The 20,125-nt window shown below is 46.1% G+C and overlaps 1 protein-coding gene across 1 annotated transcript; it reads left to right on the top strand.

The window, feature by feature from the left end:
• Positions 1-985: 985 nt before the first annotated feature.
• On the top strand, positions 986-14,685 carry LGI3 (leucine-rich repeat LGI family member 3). The gene is made up of 8 exons (XM_015421073.1): positions 986-1,200; positions 7,357-7,428; positions 8,669-8,740; positions 9,388-9,459; positions 10,844-10,915; positions 11,912-12,081; positions 12,632-12,796; positions 13,619-14,685. The coding sequence occupies exons 1-8, from the start codon at positions 986-988 to the stop codon at positions 14,434-14,436; spliced, it is 1,656 nt and encodes a 551-aa protein (XP_015276559.1). The 3' UTR covers positions 14,437-14,685.
• The last annotated feature ends 5,440 nt before the right edge of the window (positions 14,686-20,125 follow it).

Genomic DNA, 20,125 nt, shown 5'->3' with positions numbered 1-20,125 from the left:
TCCCACTCCAATGAAGTGTGAATGCCATTAGCCGCGTTTTTCTTGTGCCCTTGTGCACTTATGCGCATAAGCGCATATCTGCAGATTACCAAAAAGAAAGCTGCGCCTTACAGCCGTGCCTCTGCCAGGGGCAGGCCAACAGTGTGAATGCTCCCTTGCACCTCTTCCCTGGTATGCTCCCGTATCAGTCAGTGCAGTGTGACCAGGAAAACCCGGAACAGTTTGTTCCGGGTCTTTTTTGCCATGACTCCCTCCCGCTTCAAACTGCCAGTCTGAACTCAGCCTAAGACTGTCTGAGCAGGAGCTGCTGTGGAAACCCACAATTATGGTTTGAGGAGAACCCTGGTGAAGGCCCTTTTGGAGGCCAGCCCTAACCTTTGAAACTCCTCTAGGAGTTATCCCCTCTTTACAGGCCTTCTGACACAACCTAAAAACTTTTTTTTTTAATGTGAAGGGCTTTTAAGTAGAATCTGGCCCCTGCTTTCAAAATGTGGTCTTAATTTTTCAATGTTTTCAAAATTCCTCTGTTTCAATCTTTTATCGTCTTCATTCCGCCCTGCATAAGGCATCTTGGACCGCTTCTGATGGCTACAGCTACTCTGAGCAGTTGTATATTGTTCCATATGCAGCCTGCCTCTTGTTTCTTCCCCACCCCCTTAGTGACAATCCCCATGGTAGGGCTGCATCCTTAGCAATGCTCTCATTCTCCCCCATCACTCAGAAGCCTGGTGCTCTGCCTCCCCCTCCACCCTACGTACAAGGCTGCTGTATCCAGCAGCCTGCCAGTCTGGCTTCAGCGGCCGCCTAGAAACACACAGAGGTTGTCTGTGGAGAAGGAAAGCGAGAAGTCGAGAGAGCATCCTGTTTGGTGGCTGCAGCAGCAGCAGCAGCAGCTACAACTGCTGGTTTTCCCTGGAGAAACTCAGCAAGGAGTTGGAGGGGGCTGTTCTTCACCAGGAGAGGAGAGAGAAGCCAGGAAAAGGCCATGACTGAGCCGCAGCCGTTGGGGAAAACCTCCCCAAGGGGATCTCTTCTTCTCTTCTGCCTGCTGGGCCTGGCCTGTTTCTGGCTGCCTGCCGCCTCCCGGCGAGCCCCGAGACCACCCCCTTGCCCCCCCAGCTGTTCTTGCACAAGAGACACTGCCTTCTGTGTGGACTCGAAGAGCATACCCAAGAATCTGCCTCGAGATGTCATTTCACTGTAAGTGACAAATCTGGAAATCACTAGCAGAGACAAACTGGGGAGTATGTCTGCATGTGTGTGTCTGGGGTGGGGGTGGGGGTGTTTCTAGATAGCTGCTTGGCTACAAAGTGAAGTGGTCACCCTAGTGGAGGTCAGATTGTTGAGGGTGCAGATTGCTGCTGGAAGGCTGAGGTGGGGCGGGCTAGAAGATCTGCACCACTTGCTGGAGCTCCAGTCTTGAGTTTTTCAGCGTATCGGCTTGTCATGTGGAAGCTTGTTTTCCGGAGTTACTCTGCTGTTGTGTAGTGGCTATTTTGTTCCTAGGGAAAGGGAGAGTTAATTACCGAGCTTGCAGGGTGAAAAAGCCATCTGTGAGTTGGAACATGTAAGATGGTAGTACTGGAACTCTGTGGCTATACAAAGCTTTTCTGGTTCACACATGCATTGATATCAGTTGATCAGTGATGATAGCAGGACAGGGGTGGTGGTGGAAGGAGTGGAGTGTTCGCTCTGCAGGCAACACCGGCTGTGTCAAAACGCTGTCACATCTCTTAAAAATGTTTATCTGTCTTCAGCCTTTCAGAGCAAGCCTGCAAAGTACTGGGGTCTGGTTGCATCCTGGCATTACATACACTTTAAGTTTGTCTCAGCTCCATCTCCCCACAATGGTGGAGAGAATAATACTGGCCTACTTTAGATGCCTGTTGTACAGATTTTTTGAGACCATATAGGTGAAGTACTTTGAATGCATGCAAGTGCTATGTGCATTTCTAAGTACTTATTACTGCATCACAGAGCATGTGAGTATGCATATATAAAATGCCCCATGATGTGGTGGATAAATGCAGATGGGCAAACAGGAAATATGGGTGTGTGCACATGTGCATAAGTACACAAAAGGGAATGCCCGACCCTTGCGATGGGGAACTGGAAATCTTCGTGTACCTGTGGGTATATGGATGGTATATGGATGCCTCAGAGGAAGCTGCAGCAACCTAATTCTGACCTCAAGTTTGGCTGAAAATCTGTGTTAAGAAGTGGCTTCAGAGATTCAAGGGAAATTTGTTAATCAGATCCTGAAACTCCTAAGCCTGACAAAATAAAAATATGTTCCCCTTTGCAATAAATCTAACACTACGGTCTCCAATAGGGCTGTTCTAGGGGTGCTTATTCTACACCTGAATCTGAGTGAACCAATAAGTGGAGGTGGTAGAATGTTCAACTGCACCAATTCAAATTGCATCTATGGGGCTCATAGTTTTTAGTGCTTCCGCATTTTAAAATATATATTTGTAATAAAATGTATGTAATAAAATAGCCTATAGGAGAAACAGGCATAGAGTAGGCCATTCATGGGGACAGTTTACTGAAGGGTTTGCTGCCCTTGTTGATCCCTCTGGGCATGTTTAGAATTCTGAGAAAAGACACTGGGTGCCACCACGAAATTGTGCCATGCGGGTCCCTAAATCTCTCCCTTACTTTTTTTAAAAAATAAATTTTCAGTTAAATGAAACATTCACAGTAAAAAACAAAAAGTAAGATTTCAGCCTTTGTAAGGGCCGAAGAAACTTTCAGGTAGTAGTGTAATTACTTAAGTGCAATCGAGAAAAAAATGTGGTGAATAGCCATCATCATTGTATGCAAGTCTCTGCAAATGGCGAAATCAACTGAAGGTAATACTTTGGAGCCCATAAGTCTGTGTTAAGTGGATTTTGTGTTTGTGTTTTGGAGAGTGTATGTGTGTGTGGGGGTGAATATGAGAGAAATTATTCTGGGTTGTGGCAGGCGGTAGGAGGGCAGGGTAGGTTTTCCTAGCTGGGATAGGAGCAGGGGTCATTTGGGGGGGGACGCGGGGGGACGCCATCCCCCCGGGGTGAGGTGCAGGAGGGCGGGGCCTGGAGCTCCCTGCTGGTGCCCGCTGGAGGTCGCCGCCGGCTGTGGGGAGGACACACTTCCGGTGATGTCAGGGGGTGTGGCATATGCTAATGAGTTATGCTAATGAGTCCCCCTAGCTCTTTTTCTACGAAATGACCCTTGGATAGGAGTAGCATAAACCATCCTTCTCCGATAGGGTTGCCAGCCTCAGGTGGTTGAAAGGAAGCAAACAACCGTGATGCTGTATTGTGCCAAAAAAAATTATTCACAAACTTGTAAATTCTTTTTCCTGTATTCAGTTTACTAGAAGCAATTCAAACGGCATCAGCACCAATGGATCATGCATATTAAATCTCGTTTCGTGTATAACTTTATCAAAGTGGGTAGCCTTGAAATACCTATATAATATTAATTCATTTTGGCAAGCACACTAGTCATATCTCATAGTCACATTCATCAAATCCATTAGTGTGAAGTGTAATGGATGAATGTGACTATGAGATATGACTAGTGTGCTTGCCAAAATGAATTAATATTATATAGGTATTTCAAGGCTACCCACTTTGATAAAGTTATACACGAAACGAGATGTAATATGCATGGTTCATTGGTGCTGATGGCATTTGAATTGCTTCCAGTAAACTGAATATTGGAAAAAGAATTTACGAGCCTGTGAAGAACTTTTTTTGGCACAATACATCACGGTTGTTTGCTTCCTTTCAACTTCCATCCCATGATCTCTCTCTTTGGTTTGCAACCTCTAGGTGGTGGCTAGAGATTCCCTGAGATTACAACTGATCTCCAGGCGACAGAGATCAGTTCACCTGGAGAAAATGGCCGCTTTGGAAGGCGGACTCTATGGCATTATGTCCCATTGAAGTCTCTCCCTTCCCTTAACTCTACCCTCCTCAGCCTCTACCGCCAAAATCTCCAGGTATTTCCCAACCCAGATCTGGCAACCCTAGTCTTCCACCTCCACCAGATATCTTTTGGCTCTTCTAATATTTCTTTTCATTTCTTGTACTGGGAAACCATTTCATTTCTGTTGGTGGTAAAACTCTCATTGTGGTGAAATAGCTTCAAGCAACCCACCATCTCCATGAAGACAGAGTTTAGCTGAGAGCTCAGGCATTCTTTCCCTTTACTCTGCAGCTACTACCCAACTTCATAGGATGGAGCTAGACCACAACCCCATCCTCCCATTACCTTTTGCATATCTCAAAGCTGGCTGGAGAAATGATGTAGGGTAGATCAAGGATGAAAGTGGGTCAGAGAAAGGGGAAGGAATGTGGACACTGTCAGAGGAAACAGTAGAAAAGGAGATAGCATAAACATGATGGAGGGGGACAAAGAGAAGGAAGGAATGTGAAAGGGGATCAGGAAGGAGTGTGGAAGAGGTCAGGAATTGGAGTAGCAGGGAGTAGCACATGCCAGGAAACACTGGTGAATGCCATGGGCGCCAAGTTGGTTTGCTTTATATAAGAGGATATCTCTGTGCATGGAAACATACAAACGTATGAACTCCTCCAAACAAGGAGGAGTCTGAAGTGGTGCTGCCCAAGATTTTATCACTACATTCTGAGCAGCTTGGGAGAGGTCTGTACAAGCAGCAAAACGGGGTGGTATAATCCTGCAGCTGCAGGCTGGACTGTACTACTTTGAACTGCAGATGGAGAGGATGCCATTGTAGATATGGTTTGGAGCCAATCAAAGGGCTGAATGCTCCTCCGTGTCAAAAAGAAACGCTCCCTGCAAGTAAATAAACAATATATCTGGGAGGAAGGCTGCAACCCAGACTGCTGCCCTGCTTATTTTGGAGCAGAGATTTTTTTTTTTTTTTTAAAAATGCAAGCGTGCAAAACTGTGATTCCACCCACTTACAGTCTGAAGGGTTGTGGTTCATTTAGGACTCTACCATCTCATCTGATTCTGTTGCACTGTTATTCTGCAGAAGGTCTTGGACTCAATTTAAATGATACATTAGTGACCTAGGAGCCTCTGCCCTTATGGCTGCTCCCATGTTTCCAAGATAGCACATAATGGCTCCACTCACACAGTATGGGCAGCTTTTGGGGTTCTGACGTCTACCTGTGATGGTTGCTGAGTTGAATGGTGATATAGTTTTTTGCACCCATACAACTTGTTTGAATAGTGACACAGGGAGAGGTTTTGCATGTGACTTCGATAACGTTACAGCAGCCACAAGAGAAGTGGCTACACGCTGTTAAGGTAGTACCGAAATTTGGCCTTGTAGCTCTAAGCATCTTTGGCTCAAGAAAAATTCAGCTTCTGTGCTTTTAAAAAAAATTATGCTTGAGGGATCAAACTTGAATGAATCTGTTCTTTGCAGGGTTGTCAACTCCAGGTTGGAATTTATTTGGAGATTTGGGGGTGGAGCCTGGGGAGGGTGGGTTTTGGGTTGGAGAGGGACCTCAGCAGGGGTACACCCTCCAAAGCTGCCATTTTCTTCAGGGGAACTGATCTCTGTAGACTGGATATCAGTTGTAATTCCAGGAGATCCTCAGGCCCTATTTGGAGACTGGCATCCACATGGTATTGGAGGAGGGAGCTGGCTGCAGTGCAGGGAAGTAGTCTTATTTTAGTTCAACACTTCTTTTTCAGGATAAACTAGCTGGGTTTAGTCCCCAGCACAGGAGACAGCAAGCCTCCAAAGTCTGTGGGAGACCATAAGACAAATTTCATCTCCCTTTAGGCAGCAAATCCAGTGAAAGATGGACCCCCTCCACTCCTCCTATCAGGAATTTCTGGTACTCTGACAGTTCTTACTGCTTGCTTTCTCTCAAATTGTGCTGGCTAGATCTGTCTGCTGGCCAATGTTGATGCCTGCATTGATTTGTTTAAGTGGTTTCTGAGCCGTTCTCCAACTAGCCCTTATTAATCACAGCAAATGGAGAGATCTTTAAATACATACCCCCCCTGCAGGGATTGTGTGGTAGGTGCAATTCATTAGCTGTGCTCCTCTCCCATTTATGAGCAAGCCGTGCATGTGTGTCTATGTGCCTGAGTGCGTGAGAGAGTGCACACCATTATCAGACAGATATAATGGGGGTGGGGGTGATGTGGGGCTCAGAAGGCCACTTAGGACTCTCAGGTGAGGAGATGACAGGAGCTGATGATTTGAAGATACTCAGATATGTACTGATGGTTTTTGATAGCTGGTGATTACAAGTTACTGGAAATAAACGCCACGTGACTTGAGTTGGGGCAGTTGTAATGTAATCAGTGATGAAAATGGAAGTCTGAGGCCCCTGTCAATACTATGCACTTACAGCACTTTTATACCATTTTAACACTTACAGCTTTCCTCGGAGAGTCCTGGGGGTTGTGTAGTTAAGTGCTATGAATTCTGTTAGAAAACTGTAGTCTCCACTTCCACTACCGATTTACACCCCAGAACTGGATTTATTGTGCAAGCTAAGTAAACTACAGTTTAGTGTCTCAGATCTTGATGGACCTCTAAATAAATAAACTCCTAGAAATGCCTAAATTGGCCCTTTTTTGGTAATGCCACAGGGCCTTATAAACTTGGGTTTTGGACCTACAGTGTGTGGTGTTCTTGGTGAGAGTATGTGACTGCAGTATCATTCAAACTTGGGGTGGATTTGACTTTTTAATTCCCTAGGAAATTTCCCAGTGGTCTGCAGTCCTGGGAGCAAATTGAGCCAAGCCCCATTAGGAGCAGCATTGTCTCAATGGGCTGCTCTCACCTTTGCCCACATCACAGTGCACTGGGCTTGGTCCGACAGACAAGCCTACATCCATCATCGCAACTGCTGGCTGGGTCTAAGGCGAATGCTCTACAGGGGGCGCTCAGCTCAGCTTGTTCCTGGGCCATCGTAATGCCCCAGTCTGCCTCTGGTTGAACAAGGAATTTCACAACAGGAGTATTGGTTCTATGGACTTCAACAGATCAACCAGTGTCTCTGTCTCTTGAGGGAAGCAGAGTTCAAGGTGTGATAGAAAGCTCAGAACATTGCTCTGTACCTTGACCAAAGTGTACATCCTGGGATTCTTTGTGCAAGTTAAACTGGCAAAGAAGCAATATAATTTTGTAGGTACCTCTATATCCTACAACATCACACACAGCGTTCTATGCTGCACTACATAAACTGTCTACTAGGGTTTGTTTGTTTTTTGCTTATCAGGCCAACGTTCTGTGGGTCAGGGAGGTTTCAGATGCTGCACCGATGCTTTTGAAGTTCAAATGCTTCCCTGTGATGGGATGAATCTTCTCCCCTCCCCCTTGCATCTCTCTTACCGTCTCCTTCTCTCCCACAGGACACTGATAAATGCAGCATTCAGCGAAATCAAAGAAGGCGCCTTTGCTCACCTTCCATTTCTGCAGTTCCTGTATGTTCCCCACTCTCACTGGGGGTGTTCTTGGGTGGAGGTGGTGGGCTTGTGAATTAGTCCATATCTGGTCTTACTAGTAGAATGGCTTCATAGGGCAGCACCTGCCCTACTTCCTCTAGCAGCTGATGGAAGGGCTCGTTCTTTCTCAGGCTGCTTTAGAACATGTACTTTCGCCGGCCAGCAATAGTAAGAGGGGGGGGGGGGGAAGGGAGACTAGATCCCCTCCTAGTGGGGCAAGAAAAACTGACAAAGAGCCCAGTATTCCTGGTGCTGGGGTGTAGATCACTAAATTCACCCCATTGTTAAATTAAAAACAAGTTTCTGTTTACTTACTGTAAGCGCTGATTTTAAGGATATAATCTGAAATCCCACCTCCCAACTTTTTCTTTTATTCTGGCCTTTTCAGACTTTACTGCAGTGCCAGCCAAGGTGAACCTTCCATAAGTTTAGCTTGCTTGAGCGCAGCAAAGCTCATTGCAGGGCAGCTCCTCTGCAAATCTGTTAGCTTTGCAAAATGCTGAGTTGCCAGATTGAATCAGAAATTGCAAGATTTTAGCTCCTTTTTTCAGGTTGAAGCGAGCCCTGCTTAACCTGAGCTGCTAGATGGCTCTTGCTTCCTGAAAAGAACCTAGGTTAGAATTTACAGAACTGGACACTAAAGGATGGTGGAACCAAAGTGCTTGCTAAACCAGTTGGCTTTAGACATTGCAGCTTTATGGCAAGCATGTTTACTCAAAAGTAAGCCCCACTGTGCTCCATTCAGCAGTACTCTCAGGACTGTGAGATCTGCTGTGGGAGATCTCCAGGCCCCACCTGGAGACTGGCAACACTGCAATGCCAGCCAAAGTGAACCTTCCATAAGTTTTCTTCCAGCCATTTTCTCCAGAGGGACATCTCTATTGCCTGGAGATCAATTGTAATAGTGGGAGATCTCCAGGCCCCACCTGGAGACTGGCAACCCTGCATGTAAGGCAGCATTATTTAGGACAACGTTTTACTGGATGTACTATACTATTGGGTAGAATGTTGGGCCTGCTTATTTTAGGGTATTCTTTTATAGATCAGTTTTATTTTAATTGTAGAACTCTGTTGTTGTAAACCACCTTTAGCCTCCTGATTCATTCAAAGGAAACTTTAAACAAAAAGAAAGCATGATCCCGGGGGGGGTGTGTGTCAGTGATCCCTTTCGTATCTGATGTCACCAACTGCAGCTCCTTCTCTTTTCTTTTCTTTGCAGGCTGCTGAACTCCAACAAGTTTACCTTGATTGGGGACAATGCCTTCATGGGACTCCCACACCTGCAATATCTGTATGGACAACACAGAGTCTTTGTCTAACATCCAGTCAGAGCAGAGAGGGGATGAGGCCAAACTGGTGTAAAGTTGATAGGGGAAATCATACTGGGAATGATGACTGGGCATGCAGGGCTGCGAAGTGGCTAAGAAGATGCTGCCGTGGGCTAGAAAAATAGGGATATTCTGCTAAGGATAGGAACAGGGATATTCAGCAAGGCTGATCTATGTTTGAGGGAGAAGAGATGGATGTCCTGAGGGTATTAAGCCTGCAAGGAGTGCTTTGCCAGCAGCTTCTAGGCATTCTTTTTTAAATTACCCTTATGCCTCAAGATAGCCATTTATCTAGGAGGGGGGAGGGTGCTGCAGTGTGGCCTAGGAGACTGGAGGAGAGGGTGGCGGTGCACATCTGAGGCTGGTGTGGTGAGCAGGTGCAAGGGAGAGTGTGCCAGGAAGGTGGCAGAGGGAATCCAGCCTAGACCCTGCGAAAAGAGTCCAGGTCTGAGAGTCCTGCCAGGGACGTGTTGGCATATAGGCAGTGTGTACACCTCTGTGTAACTGTCTGGGGGTGGAAGAAAAAAGGTCCCTCTGTGGAGCAGGAAGACTCCTCAAGCAGCATCAAGGGCACAGGAAAGTAAGACTGCATTTTGTTCTTTGCCCTCAGGTTCATCGAGAACAACGACATCCGGTCTCTGTCAAAAAACACCTTCCGTGGGCTCAAATCCCTGACACACCTGTGAGTTAGTACTGGTGCATAAGCATACCTTGTGTGGACCTGGAACATAACCTAAGGGGTGTACTCCTAGTTAGTGTGTGACATAGGTAAAGGTAAAGGTTTCCCTTGCTTGAAAGCCAGTCGAATCCAACTCTAGGGTTGCGGTGCTCATCTCCGTTTCAAAGCCGAAGAGCCAGCGCCGTCCGAAGACGTTTCCGTGGTCATGTGGCCGGCATGACTAAACACCAAGGTGCTCAGAACGCTGTTACCTTCCCACCGAAGTGGTACCTATTTATCTACTTGCAATTTCTTGCTTTCGAACTGCTAGGTTGGCAGAAGCTGGAACGAGAGATGGGAGCTCACTCCGTCATGTGGCACACCCAGGTCTTGAACTACTGAACTACCGACCTTCCAGAGCCTGCAGTTCAGCGTCTTAACCACTTGAGCCACCGCAGCTCCAGTGTGTGACATACCAGCAAGATTAAGAAACTACTAGCGAAATGCTTGTCATTCTGTAGTATGGGTTATGTCTGGAGGAAGGGAAGGCTTGTATATTGCCAGCCTCTCTGGACTTTGAGCACAGACACATCGCATGCTGCTGCTCGTTCTTTGCTGATGAGAGGCCACCCAGAATCAGTGTGGAGGGCTGGATTGCCCTTTACCACAGTGGCGCACCAAGAGAGGTCATGCCTATGGGAGAAACTACAGCTGGCCAATTGGAGATTCCCCTGGAATAGAAACTAAACATTCTGCTTATGACCTTGACCAGTTTCCTTTATCTTGCATAGCCCCATCTGAGTTACAGTTCAGCCCTTATGGCTGTGATTATTGGGTTAGAAACGTGTAAGAAAATCTCAGGAGCTGAGATGCGCAGTGGGGGGAGGGGGGGCTGAGTACGTTATCTGCCAGTTAGGAGGCAGCTCCACATAGACTGACACTCCTCCCCATGTCTTTAAGAAATGATGCAAATTAAGTCCTTGGTCCCTTTTTGTGATGACACAGATTCTCCTCGAATTGAGCTGAAAGAGGAGAGCGTTTTTTGTGAATCTTTCATTGGCATGAAAAGGTGCCTGTTCACATTGCCCTCCTCCTAGTTGGCCAGGTTCGCCCTCAGTGATTAATCCGATTGTCTGTGTAGTGTTGAGATCACAATCCCTGTGTGATCGCTGAGGGGGTAGGAAAGAAGGAAGAAGCCCTAACCAGGAGAAAAATTGCAGTACGCAGCAACAGCAATAAATAGGGGAGAGGATGGCCACAAACAGCTTTGGGAAATGGTGAATGTCTGCACCTTTTTGGGGGGGTTGGAGAGTATTTCTGCCTCCTGTGCCACAAAGCACAACTTTCACCCTGAAAATGTAAATGGGCAAGCATTCAGCTCAACCCTGCTCTCCTTTCTTTCTTTCAGATCTTTGGCCCACAACAATCTGCAGACGCTGCCTAGAGACCTCTTGAAGCCTTTGGACATCCTAAGTGATCTGTAAGGTTCCCCTCACCTTGTTAGTAGTAATTTACCTTTAGAATGGGAAGACCACTTCCAGATAAGCTTCATCTTCCACAGCTGTAGTGTGCTTTGCTCCCGAGACTCAGGGCAAATTATGCAATTTTACCAAAAAATAGAGTTTTGCAGTCTAAGTAATGCAATGCAAGGGCCTGGGGAAAACAGGAGGGTAAACCAAGGGGGATGAACCAAGAGAAAACAAATGGAATAATAAATTAATAAATGGAATGATTAATCTCAATGGCTGATGAATTAATTTCATGGCTAATGTTGTGGTTCAAAGCAATGAAAGTGCTTAACTTTGGACTGGATTGTATCCCACGTTATAATTCAGGTATCTGCTAAACAGATGTACATACTATATACTGTGACATGAGTGGATTTACGTTTGTCTTTTTCTCTGTGATATGCATGCAAGGATATTAAGCAAGATCACTGACTTGAAATAAGTTGTCCAAAAAACTGAAAAGGAAAGAACAGTATCATTTTGTGTATGTGTGGGGAGGTTATGCAAAGCTCACCAGATTGCGGTGATCCTTCTATTCTCCTAGCACTTGTGATGCAGAGTTATTGGTAACAAGTTAATTTCCCAGAGCAGTCAGAGAGAGACTCCTGCCCATGTGTGTGCTGTAGGACCAGTCTGTCAAGGAACAACAAGAGAATTCATTTAGAGCTGTGCAGGTTAATGAATCATCACCATTGCTATATCCTCTGCCTGGGAACAGGTGACATCAAATCATCAGCACATCTCAGCCTCAACCCAACCCGGGTGTGGCCGTGCACTCAAAATACAGTTGATTTGCCAGTGACATACAAATGGCCAGTTCAGATTTTCCAGTCCTCTTCTGCCAGAGGTTAAAGGCCTGCTTCTATATTTGGGGAATACTCAGAGACTGTACAACCTTTTTCTTTAGAACGGAAGGGAAGCATTCGTGATCCTCCAGTGACTGTTCTTGAATTGTCTCTCCCCAACAGAGATCTCCGAGGCAATTCCTTGACCTGTGATTGCAAAATCAAGTGGTTAGTGGAGTGGCTGGAAAGCTCCAACACCACTGTACCCGCCGTCTTCTGTGGCAGCCCCCCTCAGTACCAAGGGCAAAAGATCCGGGACCTGCCACTCAAAGATTTTGATTGCATCACTACAGGTTGGGACAGCCAGAATGCGTGTAGACTATGGAGCAAATGGATGGAGAGAAGCAGAAATGATAGAGCAGGATAAGAAACGGGAAAATATTTAGATTTGGTGGGCATTTCTTTCTTTCTCGAAAAAGTCCACATGTGTTTGAAGAGGCATTTGAAAAATGTACAGGCATTTTTTAAAAAAGGGCTTCTGAGTAAGAGGTCAGGTTTACCAGCTTTTCCTGGCAGTCTTTAGCATCTTTGAAATAGAAAGGAATTCAGCAGCTGAAATGTTTCCCATCACAATATCTCCGAGGTAGAAAAAGCAGCCCATTGTATCGTTGGCGAGTTGATTGGCACTACATGGCTTGAATGGTTATATTGGCCTCTGTCCAACTTAATTGAACATGTTATAAAACACAGCTGAAGTGATTTGACCACAAGGACAGGTTCAGCTTTAGTGTGGACAGCCATCCTTTAAGCTACAGTCTGGGGGTGATTCTGAGGGACGAGAAAGCCATTGGCTTATTAGGATGCATGACTTCATTTTGTTTCTTGGCATCTTTCCCTTATCAGACTTTGTGGTGCACCAGGTACTGCCCTTCCAGTCTGTGTCTGCTGAGCCCTTTGTCTATGCTAGCGACCTCTACGTGGCTTTGGCCCAGCCAAGCTCCAGCAGTTGTACCATCCTTAAATGGGACTACGTTGAGCGCAAGCTGCGTGACTTTGACAGCATCCCAGGTAAAGATGGAGTGGGGGTGGTAGATAATAGAAAAATCTTTCCCTTCTCTATAGTGGAGTGAAGCTTCAGGATCAATGCCATGAAGAGGAGGGACTGGGAAATACAGCGCAGTTAAGGATCGGGTAGAAGGAAGGATGCCTGGCTGCTGCCTCTACAGCCACTGATGGCTCCACTGAAGGCAGATGGAAAGTATAGGGGGTGGGGCTGAGATAGTGCTTGCTCTAGGCAAAGTGGATATCTTTCTTTAAAATACAAGAGTTAAAGAGTTGGTGCACCAGCCTTGTGGCTAGCATAGCAATCTATGAATCATGTCACCTATGTGGACAAACTGCAGCCCTGAAGGTTATCCTGGGGTGGCCTCTGTGTATTTTTGATCTGCCTGGAGGCCCATAATTGTCTGTTAGATTTGTGATGATATTAGGTCCTTGCTGTTTTGCACTGACTGATGGTAATTTATCCTGGAGGCATTCGTTTGCTCGCTTCTCCCCATTGGCCAGATCTCTTCTCTCTTCTTCTTCTTCTGGAGGCATTAGTTTACTCGCCTCTCCCCATTGGCCAACATACAAAGAAACTGTATTTCATTACAGTCTTTCATTACAAACTTTCCAGGACTCATCTCTTCTATTCAAAATAGATTCCAAGGCTCCATTTTTGTGCCTAAAATAAATAAAAGCTGGTGACATGCTTTACAAGAGAAAGCCTGAACTGGATGTCTGTAGCCATCCAGATTGTCATAAAGTGTACCTGCCTAAGTTATAATACTGCTAAATTCAGGCCAATTTTCTTGCGTCTGTTGACTCTTCTCAATTTCTCCATGACAGCTCACTCAGCCGTCTACTGCAAGCCGATTGTGGCAGAGTCGCAGCTGTATGTTGTGGTAGCCCAGCTCTTTGGTGGCTCCTATATCTACCGCTGGGACACCAACATTGACAAGTTCATCAAGATCCAAGACATTGACAGCCAGAAGATCCGAAAGCCCAATGACATCGAGGCCTTCCAGATTGAGGGCGAATGGTTCTTTGTAATTGCTGATAGCTCCAAAGCTGGCTCCACCAGCCTCTATCGCTGGAACCAGAATGGCTTCTATTCCCAACAGGACCTTCACTCCTGGCACCGAGACACTGATGTGGAGTATGTGGAAATAGACGGCAAGCCCCGCCTCATCATCTCCAGCAGCTCCCAGGTGCCCATTATCTACCAGTGGAACCGCTCGCAGAAGCAGTTTGTCCACCTGGGCGATGTAGCAGAAGTGATGGATGTACAGATGGTCAAGCATTTCTATATCAAGAGGGACAACTATTTGTGCCTGAGCCGCTATATTGGTGACTCCAAGGTGGTCAAATGGGAGGGACTGCGGTTCACAGAGCTGCAGACCTTGCCCTCCCGAGGTTCCATGGTCATGGAGCCTTTTCGAGTCTCTCGGCACCAGTACTTGGCCCTGGGCAGTGACTTCTCCTTTACCCATATCTACCTTTGGGATGAAGAGAAGCAGAAGTTTGTCAAGTTCCAGGAACTCTCTGTCCAAGCTCCACGAGCATTCCATCCAATTCCCTTGGAGGGCATGGATATCCTGCTAGCACCCAGCTTCAAAGGAAACACATTGGTCTACAAGCATATTGTTGTGGACCTCAGCTTGTAGGGTGGGTGGATAACTGTCCTCCCCCTATAAACACACACACAAAGACATTATGCCAGATGAGGTGCCCCTCTGCTGAAGGGCATCAGAGCACTATAATCACTCTGAGCAAAGCTGCTTCCTCACAGTCCTTTGAATACCTTCCCCTATATATGCTTCTCACTTTGGCGTGAGTAAACCAATGCCCTCTGTGATGCACAGGCTTCTACCAAGTATGAAAGTGACCCAACACACACACACACACACACACACACACACTTCTCTGTTGACTTGAATGCTTATGCAACAACACACTCACAGAGTTTGTAACTCCATGTCCATGTCCCCTCCCCCTAAAAAATTCTAAAATGTAGCTGGGACAAAATTTTCCATTAATACAATTTCTAGGGGATTTTCAAAATTGGAAATGCAGGTTTTTAAGATGCCAGATTTGAAATCTGAGAATTTACATGACCATTCCCCTCTCCAAATTTCTTTCAGTGTCAGTGAGAGCATAGGAGAGTCGCCTACCACACACAAAAGGGGCTGTACCTCATCAGGAAGAAAAGTCCAAAATATGTGTCATGATCTCCCATGAACTATTTGGGATTTGTTTATGAGAATCTGATATTTGAACAAGTGCTGTATTTTTTCTTGGCTGAAACTCCAGTCTTGGTGCCCTGTTTTGGGCACTGGAACAGCTATGCACACCCAATTGCACACCAAAAGCTCATTGCAATATTTAGGCAGGGAGGAAGCAACTTACCCTCCCTCTTCTCCTGCCTCCTCCTGGCTGAATGAGGGCCAGAAGCGGGGCGGCCAGAAGCAGGCTTCGTCATGTGCCCCGCCCCCCGTACCTCACCCGGGGGAACTGCGTTCCCACGCGTTCCCCCCCGAAATGACCTCTGGGTTATCGGCTTATGACTGGAAATTTTTCTGAGCATTTCTATGTCACCACAGGATGGCTTGAAAAATTCATCCTTTCAGTGCCAAACTTTACATTTAACATCCAGTGTGTTCATATTCAAATTAAAACATCTTCATGTACCTAAATCAGTCTATAATGTGCATGTAAAACCTACATTGGTTTGAATTTATGTTCAGTTTCTCCTCCACTAAACAACATGAACATGTGGCACAAATTGCATTACAAAAGATGCTTTGATACACTTTTTAGGGTCAGCTGTGAAAGTCATACAAACCAATTTTGTACATACCCTTTGCTCAATAGGTCTGTACTACATCAGGTGGCATGTGGGAGGGGACTAGTTTTGTATGATCCATCAAGAACAATAAAATCTATGCATATAGAAAACGAGCTTGTCAGGGAAACATTTAGGCTGGAATTCACCTCCCTGAATCTGGTTTTCTCTGTGCAGGAAGTTTTGTTTTTAATTTGGGGGGGCATTGAAACACCTGCAGCCTGAAGTGGTGTAGTCCAGGAGCAGGTTTAATATGTGATGTTGTGCATGCTGGCTGTTAGGTCACATCAACACAGTTCCAATTTAGGGGTTTTCTGTCAGAATATCTGCAAACCAAAGTACACATTTAAATGAAAATCTGTGTAAGTGGTATCCTGACAACATTTGTTTTATAGGAAAAACTGCTTGGGAATGTACAATTGAGAGCAGAGAAGCAGTGGTGAGGTGAGGAAGAGGGGGCTTATTAAGTAACCTCCCCCCCATTTCTCTGTTCCAAATAGGGTTGCCAGGTCCTATTTTTTGCTGAGTGGGGGAGTCTTGGGCCCTTCCCAGGATCTTCTAACATCACCTGGAAGTGATTTCATTTCTTGATTTCTAAGCCCAGTTTCAGATTTTTGAAAGCCTAAAGAAGGTTTGTTCACATCTTAGAAGGATTACCCAGCAGAATATGAGCAAGGACCATCAGCTGCAGTCTGACATCTATTATGATAGTGGAACTGATGCACACTGATTATATGCAGTTCAATGACAATGCAACTAAAATAGGTGATTTTAGCAGCAGCCTCCATATCTTCTTTACACCTTTCAAAAATGTTGCTCAGTTCCTGTATCAGTCTTGCTTCTCACTTCTATCTGGATCAAGGAGAAACACATACAAAAAGGGGGGGGGTGATTTCTGGTCCTGCAGGCATGGATGACTGACAGTTCTGCCATTGCAGCTTGGTTAATGGATGTGAAGGGTGGGCTGACTTAGACTGTAGATTCTATCCCAGCTTGACTTATTTAAATGGACAGCCAGTTTACCTTTGCTCAGCTCCTTTTAATCAAAGTTGGCAGGCTCTAAACCAAAGAGTCTCAAGAGAAATGGAAGGCAGGCAGAAGCCAGGACTTGCTGGGATTCAGCCCTGGAGTATCTTAAATGAAATAGGTATATTGGGATCTCACTCCAGTATCATTCACCGTTCTGAACTCTTACAACCATAATTTCTACCAAACTCTTGCCATCTAGGTCTTTGCAGGACCAGGTTCTGCCAGTGGTAAGGAACATCTGGTGATTGTGGCAAAACTGGCAGGTAGTTAGGCAAAATGTTAGTTTGTCGACTTTCCTGGACCTAACATGCTTTCCCCATAGTCATACAGCACCTGCAGGGAAGATCATTTTAGAAAATGTCAGGAGCCCAGCGTGGTTCAGGACTGCGGTGTGGGGGAGAAAGGGCTCCTCTCTCCCTCCTTGCCATTTCCCTGAGCTGAAATGGCCCCATCCGGGAGTTATTTGCCCAGCTTTGGAGCTGGATGTGGAGTAGGGTTGCCAGACATGGCAGCCAAAGACTGGCATGGGGGGGGGGGAGGCGGCACAGTTGGCAACAGCATGCTGTCACTTCTGGGGGAAACCTGGAGGCATTGTCAGTCCTCCCTAGTAATTGCCAGAAAGTCCACTGTAAAGCTGTAGAGTTTCCAGCAATTCCTATCACTTCTGGGGGAAACCTGGAGGCATTGTCAGTCCTCCCTAGTAATTGCCAGAAAGTCCACTGTAAAGCTGTAGAGTTTCCAGCAATTCCTAGAGAGAACTGGTGTCACTTGCACATTTTGTTGGGAAGTGATGCCATGCTGTTACCCGATGGTGATTTTTTAAAGATTACTTTCTCCCGCTAGCTGCAGCAGTGATGGTGGGAAACAGGAACTGGGTGTGGGGGAACCCTTGTACCTATGCAGGGGCACTCCAACTATTCCAGACTCACCTCAGCCTGGACCCAACTTGCTCCAAAAGATATCATGTTGTTTGGCCCTCAGTAAGATGAGAGAATGGATACAGGAAGGCAGGACAAGGACAAGCAGACAAGGACCACGTGCAGAGGGCAGGTGAGCAGGCCAGGGAGGTATATGGAAGCATTCCAGTGGTTTCCTTCAGTAATATTTTGCTCAGATTGCAGAACAGAAGTGTACTATTGGTAACCTTGTTCACAAGTTAAAGTGAATGCATGTGCAATCTGTACAGGATAGGCTTGCTTTTTCAATATACATGTGTTGAGTAATTCCCATGTTGCATTCAATGCATGCGGTTCGGGTACTGGTCCAAAGTGAACAAATGTTGGCTCTTTCTGACAAACAGAAGTATGCACATACAGGAAGGATGTACATTCGTTCACTGTAACATGAACAGGGCTACTGTAATATGCAAACAGGGCTAGTGTGTTGGTGGTATTAGGTATATAAAAGGAAGACAATATTATTGACATGGATTGAGAATGTTGTGTGCTAGCTGACTAGTAACTCCTGCAATTTCCTTCTCTGGCCAACTGTCCTGATGTGCAACAAGTAGGAAGCCAGAGTCTGGTCTCTGAAGATACCTTTAAAAAATGATTACATCTAAAATTGTTGTTGTTCAGTCGCACAGTCGAGTCCTACTCTTTGCAACCCCATGGACCACATTACGCCAGGCCCTCCCGTCCTCCACCATCCTCCAGAGTTTTCTTAATTTCGTGTTCGTTGCCTCAACAACACTGTCTAACCATCTCATCCTTTGCTGTCCCCTTCTTCTTTGACCTTCAATCTTTCCCCGCATCAGGGTCTTCTCTGAATTCCTCTGAATTGTTAGCCTCTGAAATTGCTGAGGTATGGTCACCTGACTGTGATTTTATCAAGTCAAAATTTAAGTCTGAGAATCTACCTGAATTATTGCTAGTTCTAGTTTCCCGAAACGTAAGACCTAGTTATCACACAGATTGTTGCCCAGGGAGGGTGTGTGGAAGTAGATTTGGCCTGGGAGAAAAGTACCTGAAGCCATGGAATGAAAAGAAGCAAGATGGGGATAGGGTTGCCAGCTCCGGGTTGGGAAATACCTGACGTTTTGGGGGTGTGGCCTGAGGAGGGTGGTGTTTGGGGAGGGACTCAGTGCCATAGAATCCACCTACCAAAGTGTCCATTTTCTCCAGGTGAACTTATCTCTATTTCCTAGAGATCAGTTGTGTTAGTGGGAGATCTCCAGTCACCACCAGGAAGTGGGCAACTCTAGTGTGGGAGGAGAGGTTCACTGTGTACAACTTTTATTGTATAAGTAGACATGGCTGCTCTTGTTCTATTTAGTTTGGCGAGAGCCATAGAGATGTGTGAATTCCTAGAGTGTCATGTCATCATTTCTTGGCACAAACTGTAAGTGATGTTGCAGCATCATGCAAGATCACTCCCTGCTCCCTTCCCTTGTTCTAAGGTTGCCAACCTTCAGGTGGGGCCTGGAGATCTGGAATTACTATAAACTACAAAGATCAATTCTCTGGAGAAAATGGCTTCTTTGGAGGGTGGATTGTATGGCATTATATCCTGGTGAGGTTCTTCCCCTTCCCATAGGGTTGCCAAGTCTGGGTTGGAAAATACCTGGAGACTTTGGGGGTGGAGCCAGGAGAAGGTGTGGTTTGGGGAGGGGAGGGGCCTCAGCATGGCACAATGCCACAGAGTCCACCCTTCAGAGCAGCCATTTTCTCCAGGGGAGCTGATCTCTGTCGGCTGGGGATCAGTGGTGAAAGCAGGAGATCCCCAGGCGCCACCTGGAGGCTGGCAACCCTACCTCCCCAGGTTCCACCTCCCAAATCTCCAGGAATTTCCCAACCTGGAGTTGGTAACGCTACTTAGCTCCTGCTGGATCCCATGGGTGGGAGCTTGTCCACTGTCCTTGGGAGAACAGCAGCTTTCACAGAGTCCCTCTAAAGATATGCAAAGCATTTGTCCCTCACCACGAAAGCACAGTGGTCAGCCTCAGGCATTTGTGCTTGGGATGGGGGTAGAATTTCCAGGTCATAAGTTTTTATGTTGAGTCCTAATGTTATGTTGGGGGGAGGGGGCTAAAACAGGATATTCTGGGGAAGTAGAAGAGGGAACCCATCATTCTGCAACCTGAAGGAATCAGAGGGGAGAATCCTGGGGAAAGTTTGCAAGACTACTGGTGCATTTTCCTTCATCTGCCTGTCCTCCACTCCAATAAATAATGTAAAAGTAAAGTATGGAAGGGGGTGTCCCTAAGGATGTGTGGGCATTTGCTAGGGGAGGCATGAAGAGAAGCAGAGCGAAAATAAGTCCTTCCACACTACATTTTCAAGAAGAAATATAGAACACCGGGGGAGGGGCGCATAGGACTGACAAGAAAAAAATATCTCCTTAGTCTTCCTTAAACACAAGCAAGGCGTATTTTGTGAAACTTTGGCTCCCCACCCCTTTTAATATGATTCAGAAGCTATAATTAATTGTAAAAATGTAACCAACTATATATGTAATGATGCTGTTTGAAAGGCTGGACAATT

Source organism: Gekko japonicus, unplaced genomic scaffold, assembly GCF_001447785.1.
Source record: "Gekko japonicus isolate JY-2015 unplaced genomic scaffold, Gekko_japonicus_V1.1 scaffold13, whole genome shotgun sequence".
In the NCBI taxonomy this organism is placed as follows: Eukaryota; Metazoa; Chordata; class Lepidosauria; order Squamata; family Gekkonidae; genus Gekko; species Gekko japonicus.
The sequence above is the reverse complement of the archived record's forward strand: the minus strand, read 5'-3'. Positions and strand labels throughout refer to the sequence as shown.

Bases quoted from the DNA above. Each gene is read 5' to 3' on its own strand.
- LGI3 (XM_015421073.1), top strand. From the start codon at position 986: ATGACTGAGCCGCAGCCGTTGGGGAAAACCTCCCCAAGGGGATCTCTT. The intron at 1,201-7,356 runs GTAAGTGACAAA...TCTCTCCCACAG, and splicing joins CCTCGAGATGTCATTTCACT to GACACTGATAAATGCAGCAT. The intron at 12,082-12,631 runs GTTGGGACAGCC...TTCCCTTATCAG, and splicing joins TTTTGATTGCATCACTACAG to ACTTTGTGGTGCACCAGGTA.